Below are 21,066 nucleotides of genomic sequence, written 5' to 3'. Positions count from 1 at the left end.
ATCGCCCTGCGGCTACCCAGCCGACTGGAGGGGCAGGGCCAGCCTGACATAATCAGGCTTGGAACCCACCATGAATCCTGCATCCACCAGGCGTGGGTCCAGCCACTCAACTTCACGACCTGGAGTCTTGGGTGCTCCCTTTCCTTTGGAGTCACAGGGATATGTTGCCTCTGCTGCACCTCGCCAGAGACCTTCAGTACCCGGAATACCAATCAGCCAGAGACCTTCAGTACCGGGAACACCAATCAGCCAGAGACCTTCAGTACCCGGAACACCAATCAGCCGGAGACCTTCAGTACCCGGAACACCAATCAGCCGGAGACCTTCAGTACCTGGAACACCATCCCGCCTGGGACCGTCAGTACCCGGAACACCAACCAGCCCAGGACCTTCAGTACCCGGAACACCAATCAGCCAGGGACCTTCAGTACCCGGAACACCATCCCGCCAGCGATCTTTTGTACGCGCCACACCATCAATCCAGCGACTTTCAGTACCACCATCCAGCCAGAGACCTTTAGTACGCGGCACATCATCCACTAGGTCCTTGCAGTCAGTGCACAGAGATCCCATTGCAGACAAATTACCAAAGAAATACACCCAGCATGAGAAAGTGCCGTCAACTCGACCGCTCCAAGGGACTAAGAAACCTGAAACCCCCCAAACACAGGCGGAGGGCCTGGACAGGGACGTAAAAAGATTCAGAGAGAGCTTCTGGCATTTTTGTTTCTCACCCAATGGGATGTTGAAGGTCTTGAGGATGGTGAGCAGGAGCTGCCATCTGATTGGCTGGGTAGAGGGTGGGTGGAGGGAGGATGGGTGGCCTCGGGAGTTGAGCAAAAATTGCTGCTTGTGCAAAGTCTCCACGGTCCCCTCTGCCTCTGTTTTCTGCCTCCTGTCTTGTCCCCAACGCTTTTTTCTTTTTTCCCCACAGAGTATCACTATGTAACCCTGGCTAGCCTGGAGTTCACTATGTAGACCAGGCTAGCCTTGAACTCAGAGACATCTGACTGCATCTGCCTCCAGAGTGCTGGAACTAAATACTGATTCACCACCATGCCCACTATCACACATCATTTCTGTCCTAAAGATTTCCCCCGTCCTCCTCCTCTTAGGGTTTCCCCTCACAAATGAAAGTAGGGAAACACCGAGTAAATCACAGCGTTGTAATCTAGCAAGCACAACTGAAAAGAGCTGCCATCCAGAAGAGCTAGTCAAGCAATGCACAAGAGGCAGGCATCCAGGACAAAGGGAGGAGAGGCAGACATTTAAAGTTAATGTCAGAGGGGGAGTGCTCCTAACCGCCCCTGACAGAGAGAGGACCTGCGGATGGGGGCACAAACCTTCTGGGGAGGAAAGTTTCATGATCCAAACTGAACCCAAAATAGAGAGATTCAAAGGAACAAGGCATAAAACAAAGGGAAAGCAAGGGGCCTGTAAGGTGGCTAAGTGTGGAAACCCTGCTAGGGCCACGCCCAAAGAATCCCCAGAACTCAAGTAGAGGAAGGAGAGAAGCATCCCCTGTGATTACAGTCTGAGCTCCACATGCATCCTCTCCTGCAAGCATCTCCTCAAACACAAACAAACGGGTGTTAGTTTGTTACTTTAATTCTAAAAAGATCTTTCCCTAAAGCATTTCTTAAAAAGTGAATCAGACCCAGGGGTGATTTCAGGGTCAGTGCTTTCAAAGCACAAGATATCATTCTGATGATGCACAAACTTTTATTTATTTCTTTTTATAGAAACAAGCATTTGGGGATGATTTGCTTTTCTGAAGACTGAATACACTTGCATTTGTCAGAAAAAAAAAAAAAAAAAAAAAAAAAAAAACAACTCTACCACTGAGCTAGGCCCCCATCCCCTTTTGAGTGATTATTTTATAGTTAGTCAAACGCTGACATCAAAACTTGATCAGGTTTAGAAAAAGCAAACAAAGTAGAGATCTCACAGAACCAAAGCAAAGATTAATATAGAGGCCCAGGATGATTAGAAAGTGTGACATCACGGGGTGGATCCCAGAATAGGAAAAAAAGTTACCATATTAAAAACAAGAACAACAAGCCATCTTTATTTTTAAAGCATATATCACAAAGAGGAAAACAAGGGTGATTTTCTATTAGAGCTCCTAAAATAAGCCACCGTATTATAAGTAAAATGTTATGAGATTAAATCAAACAGTGTTTGAGAACATGTGAAAAACATGATGCTGATTCCCAGGAATGAGGAGGAGGGGGAAGAGGAGGAAGAAGAGGAGGAGGAAGAAGAAGAGGAGGAGGGGGAGGGAGAGGAGGAGGAAGAAGATGAAGAGGAAGAAGATGAAGAAGAGGAAGTGGAGGAGGAGGAGGGGAAGCTGGAAATAAGCATAGAGGTTTCACCGCCATTCTAAAACTAAACATCTTTACCCAGAATCAGCAAGGTCTTTCGTTAAGGTATCACAAGTATTCTTATTCAAGTGATATAAGATGCCTACCAGTTAGTGAGTGCTTTTCCAGGATGACAATCACTCCAGAATTCCTCTTCATGATGGAGGAAAGGAAATGAGATTGTCTGAAGATCTATTTCTTTCCACTGGCACAGTCACAACTCCTAAATCCACTGGGAGATCATATAGAACAAAATAACTTAGCTGGGTGGCAATCAGATTAGTAAACTAAAAAGCTTTCCCATAATCAACTAAAATGTAAGAAGTCAAGCCAACGATGAACACCTTGATTGAATCCCAGCATTTGGGAGACAGAGGCAGACAGATTTCTGTGAGTTCAAAGCCACCCTGGTCTACATGGCAAAACCCTCTCTCGAAAGCAAGATCAAAAGGAAGTGTTTTTCTTCACTATAGTCATCAACACGATCAATATTTAGCAAATAAGTAAAAATAAAAACCAATAAGAAGAAAACTTCAAAACCTTCCCAGGAGAGAAAACACACTAAAATAACAACTTGTTATTGATTCAAAGTTAGGTGAAATCCTAGTGAAATGCCCCCAGGTTTGATGTAGGAACACAACCAAGATACACGTGGGTGTCATAAGCAGTCTGAAATGAGAGCAGTGGATCAAACAGTAGCACTAGTGAGCCACCCTACCATATGCAAAGCATTCTGGAGACTGGAGAAATGGCTCAGCACTTAAACTGGGGTCAGATTTCAGCATAGGTGGCTCACAATCCCCTTTAAGTCTACCTGCAGGGATCTGACAGCCTTTTCTGGCCTCTGTGTTCTCTCTCTCTCTCTCTCTCTCACACACACACACACACACACACACACACACACACACACACACACACACAAAAGAGAGAGAGCATTTTAAAAAGCATTTTAAAATTAAAAGCAATGAGAGAATAGAGTGGGAAGAGATACAAATACATCTGAGAATAGGAGATGTCAAAGATGACAATTAGTTGAAATCCAAGCATCTCTCAGGGACTGACTGAGATAACAATCTGTTTGGACAGAAAAAAAAAAAAAAAAAAAAAAAAAAAACTGGGGTTCTACCTCATAATTCCAGTCAAAATCAACATCTGTTTACTTCTATATTTACCAGTAGATACTTGAATTTCCTTCTAGAAATACAGATCAATAGTTGTGATCTCTGCTCAGGAGACAGACTTGCTACAAGTGGTGATTCTCACCTCTAATCCCAGCACTTAGGCAAAGGCAGGCAGATCTCTGAGAGTTTGAGGCTAGCTTGTAATAGTGAATTTTAGGCCAGTCCGGGCCACATAAGGAGATCCTATAAACACAGAGGACTAGGTATGAAGAGAGAAGAAGAAAGAAGTTTAAGAACTTCTTTGGCTAGTGATTGTGGTGGTGTCTGCCTTTAATCCCAGCACTTGAGAGGCAGATGCAGGTGTATCTCTGTGAGTTCCAGGCCAGCCTGGTCTAAAAAGGGAGTTTGAAGACAGCCAGGGCTATATAGAGAAACCCTTGAGAAACCAAACTACTGTTTTTTGTTCAGTCTTTATTATTTACATATATCTTAACATCTGCATATATTATTTAATTTCCCAAACTGCTTTTAAGTAAGGTTGGGAATGTAACTCAGTAGTAGAATGTTTATTGCATATGCCAGGCTCTGAGGTCACTCCTCAATACTACAAAACAAATACGTGCATTAACTTAAAACAATATTGAAACCAAAATACTCAATGGCAAACAATCCAGACATGTGCTGGAAAGATGGCTCTGAAGAAAAAGTGCTTGGTGCAAGGTCTGACCTTGTGAGGTCAGACCCTCAGAAGCCACCCAGAGGCTGGATGAGGTAGGATGCAGTGTGCAATACTAGCTTTCATGCAGTAAGATGGGAGGTAGAGACAGGAGAGTAGCCTAGAGGCTTGTAGGCCAGCTAGCCCAGAGTAGGTAGCACAGCAGGAACAGCAAGAGGCCCTGTGCCAAACAAGGTGGCAAGTGAGGCCTGATACCCGGGGTTGACCTCTGATATTACATGCATACCCAAACCCTCACACATAAACATGTACACAGGAACATACACATGCACACACACACACACACACACACACACATATATATAGACACACATATCCACACACATGTATGCACAAACACATTTTTAAAAAGAGACTATTGCAGTATCATACAATTAAATGTAACAAATGTTACCCACTCATATGTGCTACTGCTTGCATTAAACAAACCTGTTCTCTCCTTGCAGTGTCTTACTGCAACATCGGTGTTTTGTTTCATCATTGGCGGTGCCCAGGACATGTTTGTAGCCATCGTGATTCAGGAAACCTGCATTGTTTTATTCTTCATCATAATCTATCTGGTAATCCTTCAAAACACGATGACCTGTATCCACTGGCCTCTGCTTGTAAGTTATTCATTTTTGTAACTTAAATGTAAGCTTTGCCCATAATCCTAAGGATAAGCCTCCGGGAAGACAATGAGTTATCTAGACAAGTTCAAGACAGAGCAGTGTACTGGTCCCAGGAGAGAAATGACCCAAAGCCCAGAACAGTCTCTTGGACTTCTCTCTCAAGGGGAGCAGTGAGGATGGCTCCTACCTCCCAGTAGCATTGGGATGTGCCTAGAGTCAGTAGTACTTCACACCAAGTACACACCCAGTACACGGGGTCCAGAAGAGAAAAACAAACTCCCACATCCCATAAGGGATTTGAATTGCTAGCTTAGGCCATTCTCTGCTGTACTGGGAACAATCCTGTCAGAGCTCTGCTCTCTTCCACACCTCACAACCTTTGTTTGTTTGCGGGGTCATGGCAACTGAATCTATAGCCTGTGTGCTCCATGCCAGTACTCTACCACTGAGCTGCATGAGACTCATTTCTTTCTTTTATGTGTTTGAGGAGTTTGCCTGCCTGTGTGAAATTACACTTCAAGCAGGCCTGATGCTCCTAAAAGCCAGAAGATGGTGCCAGATCCCATGGAAATGGAGTTAGAGCCAATTGTGAGCCACCACTTGGTTGCTGGGAACCCAACCCAGGTCCCCTATAAGAAGCACCATGTGCTGTTTACCACAGAGCCATCTCTGTCAACTGTTCTCTCTCTCTCTCTCTCTCTCTCTCTCTCTCTCTCTCTCTCTCTCTCTTCCCCCTCCCTGCTTTTATTTATTTATTTCATTTATATGAGTACACAGTAGAAGAGAGCATCAGACCCCATTACAGATGGTTGTGAGCCACCATGTGGTTGCTGGGGATTGACCTCTGGAAGATCAGTCAGTGTTCTTAACCACTGAGCCATCTCTCCAGCCCCCACCCTCCCTTTGTTTTGAAACAAGATCTTAGCATCTAGCCTTGAGATCACTCTGTGGCACAGGCAGGTCTTGAACTTGAGATCCTCCTGAGGAGCTGGAATTGCAGTCCTGTGCTCCCAAGCCCTACCTCAGTCCCTAATTATATTTTTTTCTAACATTAAAGGCCACACATGTTTTCTTCAACTGTAATATATATAACATATATATATGTTATATATATATGTACATATATACGTAATATATATGTATATTTCCATAGATATGTGTGTATGTATATTTATAACATGCATATAGTAAAAAACAGCCAATAGAAATACTAACCTCTTCCATAATGTTCTAATGAAATTAAATCTATTTCTACAATGTCCTAGTCAATACTTTTTATCATACGAACTCATATCTCTGAAAAATAATAACTATATCCCTGAAGACCCCTGTCAATCAAAAAGAAGTATTCAGAAGTGTCCATCCTAGAATGGATAACTGGCCAGCTTAAATGTTTTGAAGTTACATTCTCATTCAAAGCTGACCATTCTCAACTCTGCATTGCAGGATCTGATCAACACTCTCATTTCAATGGTATTTCTTGGAATAGTGGGCATGCTAGTCATTGGAGAAAAAAACACAGAGGATCTGGGCTATATTGGCGGGGTAAGTAGAGGCCTTCGCGATTCTATATAAGGCCAGTGTTCTAAGGCCAATGAGGTGGTTCAGTGAGTAAAGGCACCTGCGCCAAGTCTAATGATTTAAGTTCAGTCCCCCATACACAGGGTAGAAGAGACTGACACACTCTTCTACTTCAACCTCCACAAATGCACCAAGGCGTTCACATGTACATCCACACACAAATAAAGTAAAACAAACATTTTAATTGAAAATAGTATGAGGAAACAACAAGAAAGAAAATAGTATGAGTATTTCAGGCCCTGGAAAAGGGAACTGGAAAGTCATCTTGACATCATTAACAGAATTTATTTCAAGTGTGTGTGTGTGTGTGTGTGTGTGTGTGTGTGTGTGTGTGTGTACATCCATGCAAGTGCCTGAGGAGGTCAGAAGAGGACATTGGATCCCCTGAAACAGGAATTAAAGACATCTGTGAGCCTCCACATGGATCCTGGGAACCAAACCTCATTCCTTAACAAGAACAGCCAATGCTCTGGACTTCTGAGCCATTGCTCCAGACTCCCTTTTTCCTTGGAGTTACTTCTTCCAATGATATCAAGTTGCCCAAACCCCAAATCCATGAAACTCAATTTTAAAATGTTTTCTTCAAATAAGTTTCTTAGTCTATAGAACAATTTTTACAAACAAAATACGTATAAAATATTGCAAGAAAAGAAAAACTCCTGATAAATAGGTGTCCTAGTTACCATTCCACTGCTGTGAAGAGACACCAGGACCAAGGGAACTTACAAAAGAAAGCATTTGATCTGAGACTGGCTTACAGTTGCAGAGGATGAGTCCATGACTCTCATGGCTGGGAGCAGAGCAGTAGATAGACAGGTACTGCAGATACAGGTATAAAAGAAGAGGCAAGTGAGGAGGTCAGAATTACGGAACTAAGCTTGTTCAAGGAAGAAGGGATTCTGTCTAGGTGGAACAACCTTGTGTATATCCTGCACCTGTGGAGACATCTCTTCAATGTTCCTTGTTGTTTTATAAATAAGGAATCTAATCCAGCCCAGCCTCTAACTTGCTCTGTAGTTAAGGATAACCTTCAACTTCTGATTCTCCTGCTTCAATTCCTCCCTCCCCCATGCTGGATTACAGGTATGCACCACCACCCTTGGTTTAAGCAGTGCTGGGCATCCAAACCAGGGCCTTGTGCATGCTAGGGCATCATTCTGCCAACAACAATTAAGTTACAAACTCTCTGACTTAATCTTTGAACTTTCAGGTTTACAGACACCCATGTCTTTAGACTGAGGTTAGGTACTTTTTCCTGATTCAGAAGGCTTAGATAAACTGAGCCTAAATCCTTATCAAAAGGAAGGATGCAAGAAGTAGCCAATCAAATGTTCGAAGAATGGGAAGGGTAAGGGAACGGGACTCGGTTGAAGGTTAACAATGTGGGCAAAGTTAATCAAGAGAAGAAAACAGTTTGAGACAGTGATACGGGCCACTAAGCAGGATGGTCTGAGTTCAAGCCCTGGGATCCAAACAATGGAAGGAGAAAGTCAACTCCTGTTGTCTCTAACCTTCACACGTGCTGTGTCATGCACAAGAACACACACACAGACAAACAAAGAGGCAGACACACATATGAAAGAAGAATGAAGAAAAAGAAAGAAACTTAAAACAAGAGTTTAAGTTCCTGAAGTTCATTTTGTAATTGGTGACTGTTTATTTGTCAACCCCACTGCATTGTGCCAAGCTGGAGTTGGGCTCTTGGAAAAGAGCCCTTTCCCCTGAGAAACTCACACAGGGACTAGAACAAGACTTCAAGTAGCCCAGAGGGAAGCATTTATGGCTGGAATACCAGGCACTACAATCCCTGGTCCCAATCTGACAACTCATCAACTGAGCTTGGTTCTGTACTGCCTGGGTCCCCACTCACACCCAGCCTCCATTTCTTCTTGCCTGTCCTGGCAGCTGCCCACCTCCATGTCTTTTTGCCTTAGCCAGGTTTGCTTGCCCTTCCCCTCACAGACTCTGCAGGTGGGTTTTCTGGATTTCAAACCTGTCCCTTCCAGTTAAGAAGAACTCCAGACCAGTTCTCATCCTGGCCTCAACTCTGCTAGGCTCTCAGATCTGCAAAGGTCATTATCTGACACAGTGGTCCTCAACCTTCCTAACACTGGGACCCTTTAATACAGTCCCTCACGTTGTGGCGACACTCTCCTCAAACACAAAATGATTTTTGTTGCTGCTTCATAACTGTAATTTTGTTACTGTTATGAATTGTAATATGACTCTCAGTGCTTTCTGTCAGTCTTAGGCGACCCCTGTGAAAAGGTCATGCTTCCCAAAGGGTGGAGACCCATAAGCTGAGAACATCTGATGGAATAGCTAGTCAAGTTCAGGCCAGTATAGGCGGCAAAGGCCACTGCCTCCCTTTCCTTGGAAAGAGAAACCTGGTCTACAGAGGCCAGGAGGAACTGGAGGCCTCTTGCAGCTCCTGATCTTGTGGGATAGGAATAGGGATGAGAGATGAAGTTGAGCTTGTGAAGTCATCTGTCCTTCCCTTCCCACCTGTGCTGTGTGTGACAGGTCCTGTGCCTCTCGGCAGCAGTCCTGTGTGTCATCGATGCCTTGTTGGTTACCGAAAAGATGAGGCGCAGAGCGAAAACTGCTCTGGCAAAGGAAACTAAGCCCTCTGCCACGGGAGCGAGGCAGAAGCAGCGCTGAAGTCCCCCAGCCCTCCGCAGCACTGGGCAGAGAGAGACTCGAGATCATGCCCACACGTAGAATCACTCCCACCAGGCCATCACGGAGCTCCCACGCCCACGTGAGTGTGACCCTAAAGGCAGGGCTTCTAAGTTGGCAACACTCCTGCCTTCTCATGTGGCCTTCTGTAAAAGTCGCGCGTTGTTACACTTCCACTTGCTCCCCAAGGCTGCCCCAGGAGGTCGGGAGGGAAAGGACCCCAGGGAGTGGGAGCAACAGCCACAAACCTGGGACTCCTTTTCAAGGAAGTCCTCGCTGGGACCAGTGGGGCTCAGTGAATGCTGGTGCATAGAGGGTGGGACTGTCTGGTTCCGCGGGCTGGAGAAGATCCTGCTGCTCCACCATATGAGGTGGGCTCGCGCCCATCAAGAGCAAGCGTTGGAATTCTACAGTCCCAGTGGTCAGTTGAGAGCCACCCTTGAACAGGTCAGGAGACACCAGGCTCTCTCTTGAGCTGGGCCTGTTCAGGGACTGCAGGCAAGGCCGGGCGGTAGGAAGCTGAGAACTGCTGCTAACAACCATGGCAGTAAGGTTTCCTTATCGTCCCAGAGGAGCAGCCAAAGAGGACACAACCCCCAAAAAAGGGTTTCGACGCTATCTGTACGAACTGAGAGAGAGCAATAAAGAATTCTGGATTATGGGACATGCCCCGTCAAAGCTTGTGACTTTGGTATACTGATTTGGAGTCGCGGTGTTGTAGGGATGGGATAGGTCCTCAGAAGTAGGGGAGAACTCTTGCGACACCTCAGGTGTATCTATTTTTTTTTTTCATCCAGGCCTGCATGATCCTTGCACTAGACTACTTTGAACAAATGCGTTCACATCCCATCCTGACCCTGGTCCTATGTATGGAAACGGCAATCTACATATTCTTCATCTTCCTTTACACCCTCGCCATCAACCGATACATTCCCTTCATCTTCTGGCCTATGACGGTAAGTAAAGACTGTGGGGAAGGTGATGTGAGTCACATTCTAACAACTGGAAAACAGACAACCTCACCTCCTCTACTGGTGCTCAGGCTGGGCAGCTGGGTTGGAGAGGGGAAGCCAGGTGGGAGATGCTCCCCAAATCTATCTGCATTTGGTCAAAGAGAGAAGAACCAAAAGCTTTGCTATCCTCAGAAACGGGGAAGGCATAGCAACCAGCCATTTCTGATAATGCTGGTATACATCTCATTGGGATGCCATCCTAGGATGCCAAAAAGAAAATCAGACTCTGCATACAGTAAAATGAAGGAAATGCCAATCATGTGGGAAAAAATAAGTGTCAGGTCTCTGAATATAAAGAATTCTTCAGAAGCATAATTTATCTAAAACAGTCATCCAATGAATGAAGCTGAGCTGGGTAATCTCAGTGTTCATTCCTCTGCTCCCTTATCTGTATCACAGTAGACAGCAACAACCTCTATTGAGATTGATGACATGTAAATTTCTTGTCATTGTGTCTTAGGACTCAGGATCCGAAGTCCCTCATATCACTTAGGGAATCATTGAGTCCACCCACCTAAGTCCCTCCTGACCAATGAACACACTATGTTCCAACTCACCTTGTTCATTACAAACAACTCACCCTTGGGGTCACCCAACTAGGACACAGCAAGGAAAACAAAGAGATTAAAATATAACGCAGTACGCTTCTGTTGTCCATAACCACCTATCTATCCTGCCCTCTTGTTCAAAGCTGTTAGTGTCTAGGGATCCATCAGTCCTCAGGAAGACCACCAGTACAGATGGCAAAGAGAAGAGAAAGCAAAGGAGGACCTTCGAAAGCAGAATGCACAGAAGACAAAGTAAAAAGATAGAGCCCTTTGCTTAGTGAAGGAGCTGAGGAGATTCCTTCAGTTTAGGAAAAAGCAAAGACCACCAATCTGTGCCAGCCAATCCTCCCATACATACCCAAAGTAGTCTAGAAGTGCAACCAACATTGGTTCAACTAAATAGTTAAGCTGGAAGAAAGGAAGGAAGGAAAGGAAATGTGGGAGGAATGGAAAAAGGGAGGGAGGAGAGAGGAGGAGGAGGAGAAAGAAGAGGGGAGAGTCCAGGGAGGATGCAAGGGTTCTAGAGATGGTGAACAGGTGCACTGATGATACAAGCTGAAGGTGTGGTATAGAGTCCTGAGGTACCATCTCAGGAACTTGAGATAAGATTTTCAAATACTTTCAAATGAGGAGGTAAGGCCTGTCTCAGTGTGGGATTCTAATGCTGGGACAAAACATCATAAACAAAGCAACTTGTGGAGGAAAGAGTTTATTCAGCTTATGCTTCCACATCACAGTTCATCATCAAGGGAAGTCAGGACAGGAACTCAAATAGGGCAGGGACCTGGAGGAGCTTGCTTGCTTGCTTGCTTGCTTGCTTGCTTGCTTACACCCCATGGCCTGTTTTTGTAAAGAACCAGGACCACCAGCCCAAGAATGGCACCACCCACAATGGGCTGGGCCCTTTCCCAAAGATCACTGATTGAGAAAATGCCTTAGAGTTGGATCTTATGGAGGCATTTTCTCAATGGAGGCTCTGTTCTCTGATTACTCCAGCTTGTATCAAATTGACACAAAACTAGCCCATATATAGCCTTAAGTAAGCCAATGCCAAAGCCAAGCAGAGACCTAGGAAATTAAAGCAGCACCCTGAGAATCTTGCATCTGTGAGAAAGATGGAGAAGGTAGACATAACATTTTGCTAACACAAAGAAGAAAGAAACATTGATCTGTATCTGACCTATGGTAGTGGTGTGGGGAGGGCTCTCTTGGATCTTGGAAAGCTAAAGCCCTTCCCTTATACAGATTTAGGATCTTTTGTTTTGTGATTTGTTTTTCAAGACAGGGTTTCTCTGTATAGCCCTGGCTCTTCTGGAACTCACTCTGTAGACCAGGGTGGCTTGATTTCTTTCTCTATCCATCTCTGCCTCCTAAGTGGCGTGGAATTTGAATTTTTGCTGCCCAGAGCCTAGAAAACGTATGCTTTGTCCTGATGATATTCTCATTGCATCTTTAGAACTCATAACAGAAATAAATACAGAGCCACAGACACAGCACAAAGAGATTTGTCATACACTTGACCTTTTAAAAGTTCCCCAAACTAAGAATCAAATGTGCCAAACATAGGAAGTGTTTGATAGTATATGTCTATAATCCTAACACTCAAAATCAAGACAGGAAGACTGAGTTCAAGGCTACGCTGAACACACAGCAAAAATTCTGAATTAAAAAAAATAAATAAACACAACACATTGGAAAGCTAGAATCCTGACACTCCAAGATTATAGATGAGCTGAGGTGTCAGGAAATAATTAATTCTGCTTAAATAATTGCACACAAAAACTAAGGGTATGACACTGGGCAGTGGTGGAGGCACACGCCTTTAATCCCAGCACTGCGGATTCAGATGCATTCAGATCTCTGAATCTGAGGTCAGCCTGGTCTAGAGAGTAAGTTCCAGGAGATCCAGGGATACACAAGGAAACCCAGTTTTAAGACCAAGACCAAGACCAAGACCAAGACCAAGACCAAGACCAAGACCAAGACCAAGACCAAACAAGAACAAGAACAAGAACAAGAACAAGAACAAGAACAAGAACAAGAACAAGAACAAGAACAAGAACAAGAACAAGAACAAGAACAAGAACAAAAGGAAGGTTGAAAGCCAGCCTTAGCCACATAGCAAGTTTGAGGCTAGCCTGGTCTACACTGTTCCTGGTGGTGGAAGTATATGGCTAAGGTGTTTTTAAATTCTTGGCCTTTTACTCAAGCCCACAGAGGCTGCAAAGTAGGGAGTAATCTCTATCCAAAGTGAAACCATCGAACAGGAACATACACTTTCAAGATTGGCAGCTGCTACATGAGCAGAGGTTATCAAGACTCCAGTTAAGTTATCCTTTGGGGTTTATTTCAGTTATCATTTGAGACTTCCTTTAAGGGGTTCAAGTGGGGGAGGATTTTAGTTACAAAGGTAGTAATTTGGGTGGGTCTCTAGTTTGACTAGTACACTTGGGCTACATAAGCACTTGCTTGGAGAACATGTACACACAACACATCTGATTTCAATCACATGCAACCCCAAGTGTGCATACTAATTACATGGGAAATACAAGATTCTTCCTAAAATTTTCTCTTGAACACTCAGTTTTGGCTTATTGCACACTCAACCAAAAAAGGTTTAGGCTATATCAGCTTTCCTACCTTCCATATCCCTCTCCATAATACTGAATAAGTTTCAGTAGAAATTGTCCAAGTCATTAATAGGGAAGGAAAAGCTTATTCCGTTAGCTCTTTGATGCAGGCGGTGGTTCTATGTTGCTAACAGGTTGCTAGGTGCTTTGTTCAGAGAGGACTGTGTATGCATACTACATGCAAGTGAGTCCTAGGATGTCATTGTTAAAAGAGGGATGTATGGGGCTAGAAAAATGGCTGAGTGGTTAGCTCAGTAGTTAAAAACATGGACTGATCTTCCAGAGGGCCAGGATTTAATTCCCAGCACATGGCAGTTTACAACCATATTTAACTTCAGCTCCAGGGTGTTTGGCACCTTTTCTGGACCCTGTAGGCACCAGGCATGCACATGGTACACAGACATACACACAGAAAAAACATGCACATAAGATACAACAATAAGTTTTTAAAAACACAGAATAGGAATGTATATATAACCAAACCAAAATGCACCCAGATTGCTAGATTATTACCTATGCATGCCTGTCTAACATGAGACATATAAAGCTGATGAATGGAGGAAACAAAGATCAACAGTGAGGGTTTAAAAAAGTAAAAATTAGCAGGCTTGGTGGCCCACACCTTTAACTCCAGAACTGGGTATGTAGAGGGAGATGGATCAGCCTAGTCTATGCAGTGAGTCCCAGGACAACCAGGTTACATGAAAGACAAGGTCAAAAAGGAGGAAGAGGAGGAGAAGCAGGAGGAGATAGAGGATGAAAAGGAAGAAGAAGAGGAAGAGGAGGAGGAGAAGGAAGAAGAGGAGGAGGAAGAAGAAGAAGAGGAGGAGGAGAACGAGGATGAATAGGCAGAGGAGATGGAGGAAAAGAACAAAAATCTAGGTCCTTGGGTGGGAGCGAGGAATAAAATAGACAATTCAGAAAAAGGAAAAAACAAGGAAAATGGTGCAAATATCAAAAGAAAAAGATGAGCTTTACAAGATCAAGAAGAAAACATAAACTTTAATTGCTAAAATATAGGAAAGTTAAAATTAATTTTTTTACTAGAAAAATGTAACTTACAAAAACAGCTCAAACAGATGAGCAGGTACACAGAAAGATGACTTATCCACAAACATATTATTTTTCAATCTGGTAGCTTATCTTTTGCTGAATTTGAGTCATTTGATCTGTTTGAGTGACTTGGGGGTGCACCACGAAGCAAGGCTTCTGCATCAGTATCCTAATCATTAACTAAACCATCTTTCAACACCATGACCCTGTTGTTCTTTTATTACTTAATTCATCTTTTCTCCACTTATTTGAAATGTTGTTTTTTGTCAAATGCTTAAAGAATCCCGAGTGTAAAAATTTACTTCTTGTCTTTCCATTCCATTTCCTTGGTTTCCTTTTCTTCTTTCTCTCTTTTTAAAGGTTGTATAATATTCTGTATGATAGGGACTCCACCCTGAAAGCAGATGTTAGCATGAAAATAAATATAGGTATTCCTCACATTGAAAATAGAGACTAAAATGTTCAATAAAATGTTAGCACACCAATCAGGCAGCCTATCACAGCAACCTATCACAGAAAAGCATCATTCATGTTACAGGTATAAAGATAGGTTTTGTCTTCAAAGTCTAGTAGTAGTAATTCTTCTTTTACTCTATCATGTTTACAACAAAAAACTATTTGGTAATGATCAATAATAAATTTTTAAAAAATTCTAACAAACTAGTCATCAAGGACACATCTGATCTTAATAAGAGGTGTCTACCCAACATTGCATTTCTTGGTGAAATCCTGCTGATTCAGTTTCTTATGGAACTGAAATCTGAGTATAATGTGACAAGAAAATCCAGGTGTGTGCAGATGGTGACAGGGAAATGAGGATTGCTCCCATGTCACACGAGTCTCTTCAGAGAAAACACAGAGGAATCTGCAGCCACAATTATCTGAATGAGTGATTAAGGTTTCCAGGTCCAGAACAGCAGTGCTTCGGCATGCTGGCAGAGAACGGTGAGAAAATGTGACCTTAATGGTAATTCAGGGTCTACCCCGTGTCTGAGAATAAACCTGCTGAAAGACAAGTTCAGCTTCATGGCAAGATTATGAGATCTGGTGAATGGATATCAAGGGGAAACCCTTGGCAGTTGGGAAATAGGCTGCAGTCCCAGGTGTGAATTTATGACTGTAAAGATGGCAGAAACAGCTGCCAGAGGGTGAACTCTGGTGCATAGACTGACAAGGCTGTTACACTCTTGAATTCACAACAGCTGTGGTTCTATACACACGATCTGGTCCAGGAACACCGCCCCCCACCACCATGGAAGGTTCAGGAGCTCATGTCCTGACCTAAAAGATTTATATGTAGTCACAGGATTGATGCAGAAACCACAGACATTTTCCTCAGTGTGTAGCCACTGGTAAGATGCCTTGCTTCTGTATCCCCACCCATGCTCCCAAAACAACCACAGTGGAACTCACTGGGGCACAGGCATGCATTCGCACATGAGCACACATGCACACACACACACACACACACACACACACACACACACACACACACACACGAAGGAGGAACAGGTGAGAATCATTGAGAAGAGCAGAGTATGCAGAGTGGGAAGCACAAAGAGAAGGTGACAGACAGGGAGAAGGGCCTGAAACATGATTGAAATACTTTATATACATGGATGAGAATCCAGTGAAACCATAGTTATGTATGACCAACGTGACTTAATAAAAACATTACAAATAAAATTCTTTGGAAGAATGGATTTGCTCAATGATTTGCTCAGCCGAATGATTCATTCAGACATCTGATTTCTCACAAAGCTTTGGTACTAGCTGAGGAATTAACTAATGGAATTGTAACAAGTCGAATGTTTGTGTCCTCTGAGAATTCACATCCTGAGACTGAGCCTTTGAGAGAGCAGTGAAGAGAAAACAGAAAACTTAAGGTTGGGACCCCAGGCTCAAACACTTATTAGTATCATTACAAGAAGAGATAGTAGCATCTTCTCTGGCTTGCTCCCCACCCACCTTCTCATTTCTCCAATGAAAGGTCATATGAAGATAGAGAGGGAAGGGCAGCTGTCTCCAGCCAGGGAGAGGACTCTCAGCAGAAACCAGATTTCCTGGTGCATTGATCTTGGTTGTCCCACCCTCAAGAACTCTGAGAAGATAAACATCTGTTGTTTGAGCTACCCAGTCTATAGCATTTTATAATGGTGAGCTGAGCAGATGAATGCAGAGGTTAATCAGAGAATCCTGACTTCTATACATCCTGTGACTTGTATATGACAGAGGCAGCATTAAAGAAGACTAGGACAGGAGCTGGAGGCGTGGCTAAGGAGTGTAGAGCACTGGCTGCTCCTGCAGGGAAGCTGGGTTAGGGTCCCAGCACCCAGGCGGCTCCCAGTGTGCTGTACTTGTGATCCCTGTGAAGCCAATGCTCTCTTCTGGCCTCCTTGAGCACTGAGCAGATTTGTCATGACTTCATGCACACAGGCAACACAATCATACACAGAAAACTCTTTCCTTTTAAAAGACAGTTGGACAGAGTATTCAATGAGTGCACACAGAGGCATTGGCAGGGAGACTGCACATCCCACTAAAATTAAAAACAAATTAAAACTTAGATGGCCTAGGGAAAAAAATAAGTTATAGAAAACGGGACAATGGTACAAATACATAGAAATTTGTGGGTTTTGCTTTGTTTTTTATTCTCTTTATTATTTTATCATCACCGGCACATTCTGTGTTGGGAGAAGAAAGGTTGTATGTGGTAAGGGAGTAGCAAATCTCCAAGGAATGTAAAGAAAAAAGCCGGGCGGTGGTGGCGCACACCTTTAATCCCAGCACTTGGGAGGCAGAGGCAGGTGGATTTCTGAGTTCGAGGCCAGCCTGGTCTACAGAGTGAGTTTCAGGACAGCCTAGGCTACACAGAGAAACCCTGTCTCGAAAAACAAAAAACAAAAAACAACAACAACAAAAAGGAATGCAAACAAAAAAAAATTTGATGGAGGAGCAAGCCCTCCCCCCCCCCCCCGAGAAAATGGTTCAGGGATGAGATGAAGATGGAGCTGCAAGGCTCCCAGTGTTAAGTCAGAGTGAAAGAACCCCTCCTGACATCAATCTTGCTCATAAAAGCCCCTGAGAGGAGAGGACAGAAATGATGAAGAGAGGAATCCAACAGAGATGCCACGAAGTGGCCTGGCTATGCATTTATTTGCACGATTATTGCTGGGCACCATATACCTGATTATGTAGACAAGATGGTGTCTCCTGTCTCCTGATGGCTGTGCTAGTTGAGTTTAGACTTTGTGCTCCACTCCTAGAGGCCAGCAGGGAGTCACTGGTTGATCTGCCTGGTCAGAAGCATATTTGCCTTTCTATATTTGATGTTAAATGGTCAGAGGCATTTGAAAACGGCTCCCCGGAGGGGACAGTGCTGGTTCCAGGGTGAATGGGGCACAGCTGTCTGAGACCAGCTTCTCTCTCTCACCTTCAGGATATGTTCAACAGCCTGTTCTCCTGTGTGTTCCTTGGAGGCGGCATATACTTTGCTCTTAAGGCTAGAAGAACATTGCCGAAGCCCTACTTAACTGCTATGGTAAGGTGTTTTCTGCTGCACTGTAGCTTTCCTCAAATCACTGTCAAACAAATCCTAGCATCAGCCTGGGAGGGAACTCATCCTGCAGAATGCTTACCGTGCTTGATCCATGGCACCACAAAATCCTACTGTAGTGCTTCATGCCTATCTACAATGTTGGCACTCAGGAGGTAGAAAGAGCAGACCCAAAGTTTAAAGCCATCCTTGGTTCAAAAGTGAGTTCAAGGCCAGCCTGGGGGGTATATAGACCATGTCTCAAGGGAACAAATAAATAAAACTTTGAGGCATAGCAAATTGAAGAAATTAGTAAATGTTTTTAATGTTGAAGACACATTTTTTTAAAAGGTGGTGTGTGGAAGAAACTTAGCCAAGTTACCTGTGACCTTCATGTATGTCAAAAGAAAAGAAAATGATGGGCCACTGGCATGAAACTGGTGGGAGGGGTACACCTAGGGTCCAGGACCAGGAAGTTTGAGGGGTACACTGTGCAACACCTCTGAAAAAAGACAAGGGAGGGCATCTATGCCTTCCTTGTAGGTACAAACCCCAGATAACGAACAGCCATTTTTTTCCCCTAGATCCTCATGGGAATTGCTGCACTCTCTTGTTTTATCGACTTTTTTCTTCAAATTAGACACTTTGCAGGCCTTAAGCTGAGGAGGTACGTGTACAAATTTACATTTTAGAATATTGTGTTACTATAGTTGATGGGAAAAAACAGTTGCATTTACATTGTGGGTGTCATTTGATAAATTTGAGGTGTGTGTGTGTGTGTGTGTGTGTGTGTGTGTGAAATTATCCACCATAGCAGTTAATCAATGCAGCTGTGCACGGCAACCCTTCTCAAGTATGGACTGATTGCTTATATAACAGTGATCCCATGAGATGATGTCACCTGGTGATTTAAGCGCCATCTTGGTATCTGTATTTTTATGATAAATTTGCACAACAAAATCATTCAATAATGTATTTCCCAGAGTGAGTCTGCTTGTTATGTGGCACATGATTGGCACCCAAAACCCTAAAATATTCCTCATGGCCATGGTAATCCTTTCTTCCTGCCTACTCTAGCCCCAGGGGTCCACTATATGCTTTCTGTAACTTGTATATTTTCCTATAAAATTTAGTTCTTTTTTCTATAAATATAACTTTTTCTATAACTGCAGATGAGCTTTTATTTCCTAGAATTTTCCATGAATAACATATTGTCTACTCGTCATCTTTTATCCATCATAATTGTTTTGAGAGTCATCTATGTCATATGTCGATAGTATATACATATTAAAACTTCATTCTTGTTGCTAACATTCCATTGTGTGGATAGACCTGTTCCCCTGCCTTTTATCATATGTGTACTTACCTGACTGTGTATGTAATTGTGTACACCCGTGTGTGTGTGTCCATGCATGCCTGTGTGTTCCTGATCATATGTGTGTGTATGTGCACATGTATGTATGCGGTATGTGTATGCATCTGCACATTCATACCTTATGGGGATTAACAAAGGCAATCTTTAGCTGTCCCTTAATTCTAAAACAGGAACTCACATAGGGTAGGAACTTGGAGGCAGTAGTAGATGCAGAAGCCATGGAGGGGTGCTGCTTACTGGCTTGCTTCCCCTGGCTTGCTCAGCTTGCTTTCTTAATTCTAATGGCAATGTATTTAGTAAGAGGGATGACATGAAAATGCACATAGATTTCTTTTTCTTCTGACAATGTTTCTACCCATCTCCTCCTCCCCTTCCACTCCCACCCTCCCCTTCATCTTTCCCCTCATGGCAACATTCAACTGAAGTTTAATAGTAGGTTGCAGATTACTGAGAATTAAGGAATTGTGAGGAGGTGGACGATGAAGAATTCTAGGCAGCCAGGATGGAGATGTTTTTGAGAAGTAGCAAGAAGCAGAAGACAAGCAAACAAACAGAGCAGAACAGGGTTTGTCTGGGGAAGAGATGAAAGGGAAGGAGTGTTTTACAACCTAGATGTCTTATAGGAAGATGAAGAGAAGAGCTGGCTGAGGAGGGCAGACTGAGGGGGAAAGGGGACAGATCTGAGCAGCACAGTGGAGTGATTAGCTGCACTTGAAACAGGTCACTTAGTCCTCTAAACCACAAGCAGGACTCAGTACCCACATGTTAGCCATGCCTCTCCTGTCTACAATGTATGACAGAAATCTTACTGGTTTTAGACCTCATTTTGGGGCTAGGGATCTGTGTAACTCACGAGTACAGCACTCACACACCTGAGACCCTGGATCCAGCCCTCAGTACTGCACATGTGCACACCCTCCCCATAGTAAGTAAACCAATTGTGTGATCAATGACTAAGTCTTCTTTTTCTTCTTCTAGGTGGTAAATGTGGCATCAATGATCCTTTTCATCAAGGCACAAGCCCCTGAACCATATATCGTTATCACTGGGTTTGAAGTCACCATTATATTTTTTTTCTCATAGCCTTGTGTACCTTGTGTATGTGCAGACTGGACAAGATGATGAGATAGCTTTTTTTGGCCTTTGCTTGTAATTGATGAACTTCAACCTTAAACTTTACCTATCCTGCCATAAGAAGACACCTTAGTCAACGACTTGGTTCTCCTAAATCTTTAAAGTGATCTCTGCTTACTGCTAATCAATTCAACCTTTTGGAAGGCTCTCAGGGATTCAGGATACCCACAGAACACATTCTCTTTACTGTAGGTGCAGCTGACCTTTCTTTTAACTATAAATGTTATGAAATATAATCTGGTGGCTGGCAGGGGTACCTGGAGGACTCATGCCAAGGTGTGCAACTGAGAAATAAACAACATGAAACAGACCTGGTATAAGAGAGGCTTATTTGTGGGAATACAGGGGAGTGAAGACCGGAAGAATGAGCAGTAACAGACAGGAGGGAGCAGAGAGGTGGGGACAGAAAGAGAGGAAGAGAGACTGGCTCAGATCACATGGGAACAGAGAAGGAGGGAGGGAGGGAGGGGGAGGGGAGGGAGAGAGAGAGAGAGAGAGAGAGAGAGAGAGAGAGAGTTAGTTTCTGGAAGCTTACAAGAATTTTTTTAAATTTGTAGAAGAAATATGAGAGAGAGAGAGAGAGAGAGAGAGAGAGAGAGAGAGAGAGAGAGAGAGGAATGAGAGAATGTTCCTGGCTCAAACCTATTGGCAGTTGGCAGTGCAGGTTGTGGTTCAAGCTGTTGCTGG

General features: G+C 43.6%; 2 protein-coding genes across 2 annotated transcripts; both read left to right on the top strand.

Moving 5' to 3' along the window:
* The first annotated feature begins 70 nt into the window (after positions 1–70).
* Positions 71–10,023, top strand: Cmtm1 (CKLF like MARVEL transmembrane domain containing 1). The gene is made up of 5 exons (XM_034523108.2): positions 71–763; positions 4,667–4,825; positions 6,278–6,376; positions 8,936–9,173; positions 9,889–10,023. The coding sequence occupies exons 1-4, from the start codon at positions 71–73 to the stop codon at positions 9,071–9,073; spliced, it is 1,089 nt and encodes a 362-aa protein (XP_034378999.1). The 3' UTR covers positions 9,074–9,173; positions 9,889–10,023.
* Positions 9,517–20,683, top strand: Cmtm2 (CKLF like MARVEL transmembrane domain containing 2). The gene is made up of 5 exons (XM_034523107.2): positions 9,517–9,782; positions 9,889–10,047; positions 17,775–17,876; positions 18,455–18,537; positions 20,224–20,683. Exons 1-5 carry the CDS (start codon positions 9,633–9,635, stop codon positions 20,228–20,230), a joined length of 501 nt encoding a protein of 166 aa, XP_034378998.1. The 5' UTR covers positions 9,517–9,632; the 3' UTR covers positions 20,231–20,683.
* The last annotated feature ends 383 nt before the right edge of the window (positions 20,684–21,066 follow it).

Source organism: Arvicanthis niloticus, chromosome 18, assembly GCF_011762505.2.
Source record: "Arvicanthis niloticus isolate mArvNil1 chromosome 18, mArvNil1.pat.X, whole genome shotgun sequence".
NCBI lineage: Eukaryota > Metazoa > Chordata > Mammalia > Rodentia > Muridae > Arvicanthis > Arvicanthis niloticus.
This window is presented reverse-complemented; position numbering and strand designations above follow the sequence as displayed.

Excerpts from the sequence above, each read along its gene's own strand:
- Cmtm1 (XM_034523108.2), top strand. The coding sequence starts at position 71 with ATGAATCCTGCATCCACCAGGCGTGGGTCCAGCCACTCAACTTCACGA. Across the intron at positions 764-4,666 it reads TGTTGAAGGTCTTGAGGATG|TGTCTTACTGCAACATCGGT; the intron begins GTGAGCAGGAGC and ends CTCTCCTTGCAG. Across the intron at positions 6,377-8,935 it reads ATCTGGGCTATATTGGCGGG|GTCCTGTGCCTCTCGGCAGC; the intron begins GTAAGTAGAGGC and ends TGTGTGTGACAG.
- Cmtm2 (XM_034523107.2), top strand. The coding sequence starts at position 9,633 with ATGGCAGTAAGGTTTCCTTATCGTCCCAGAGGAGCAGCCAAAGAGGAC. Across the intron at positions 10,048-17,774 it reads TCATCTTCTGGCCTATGACG|GATATGTTCAACAGCCTGTT; the intron begins GTAAGTAAAGAC and ends TCTCACCTTCAG. Across the intron at positions 17,877-18,454 it reads AGCCCTACTTAACTGCTATG|ATCCTCATGGGAATTGCTGC; the intron begins GTAAGGTGTTTT and ends TTTTTCCCCTAG.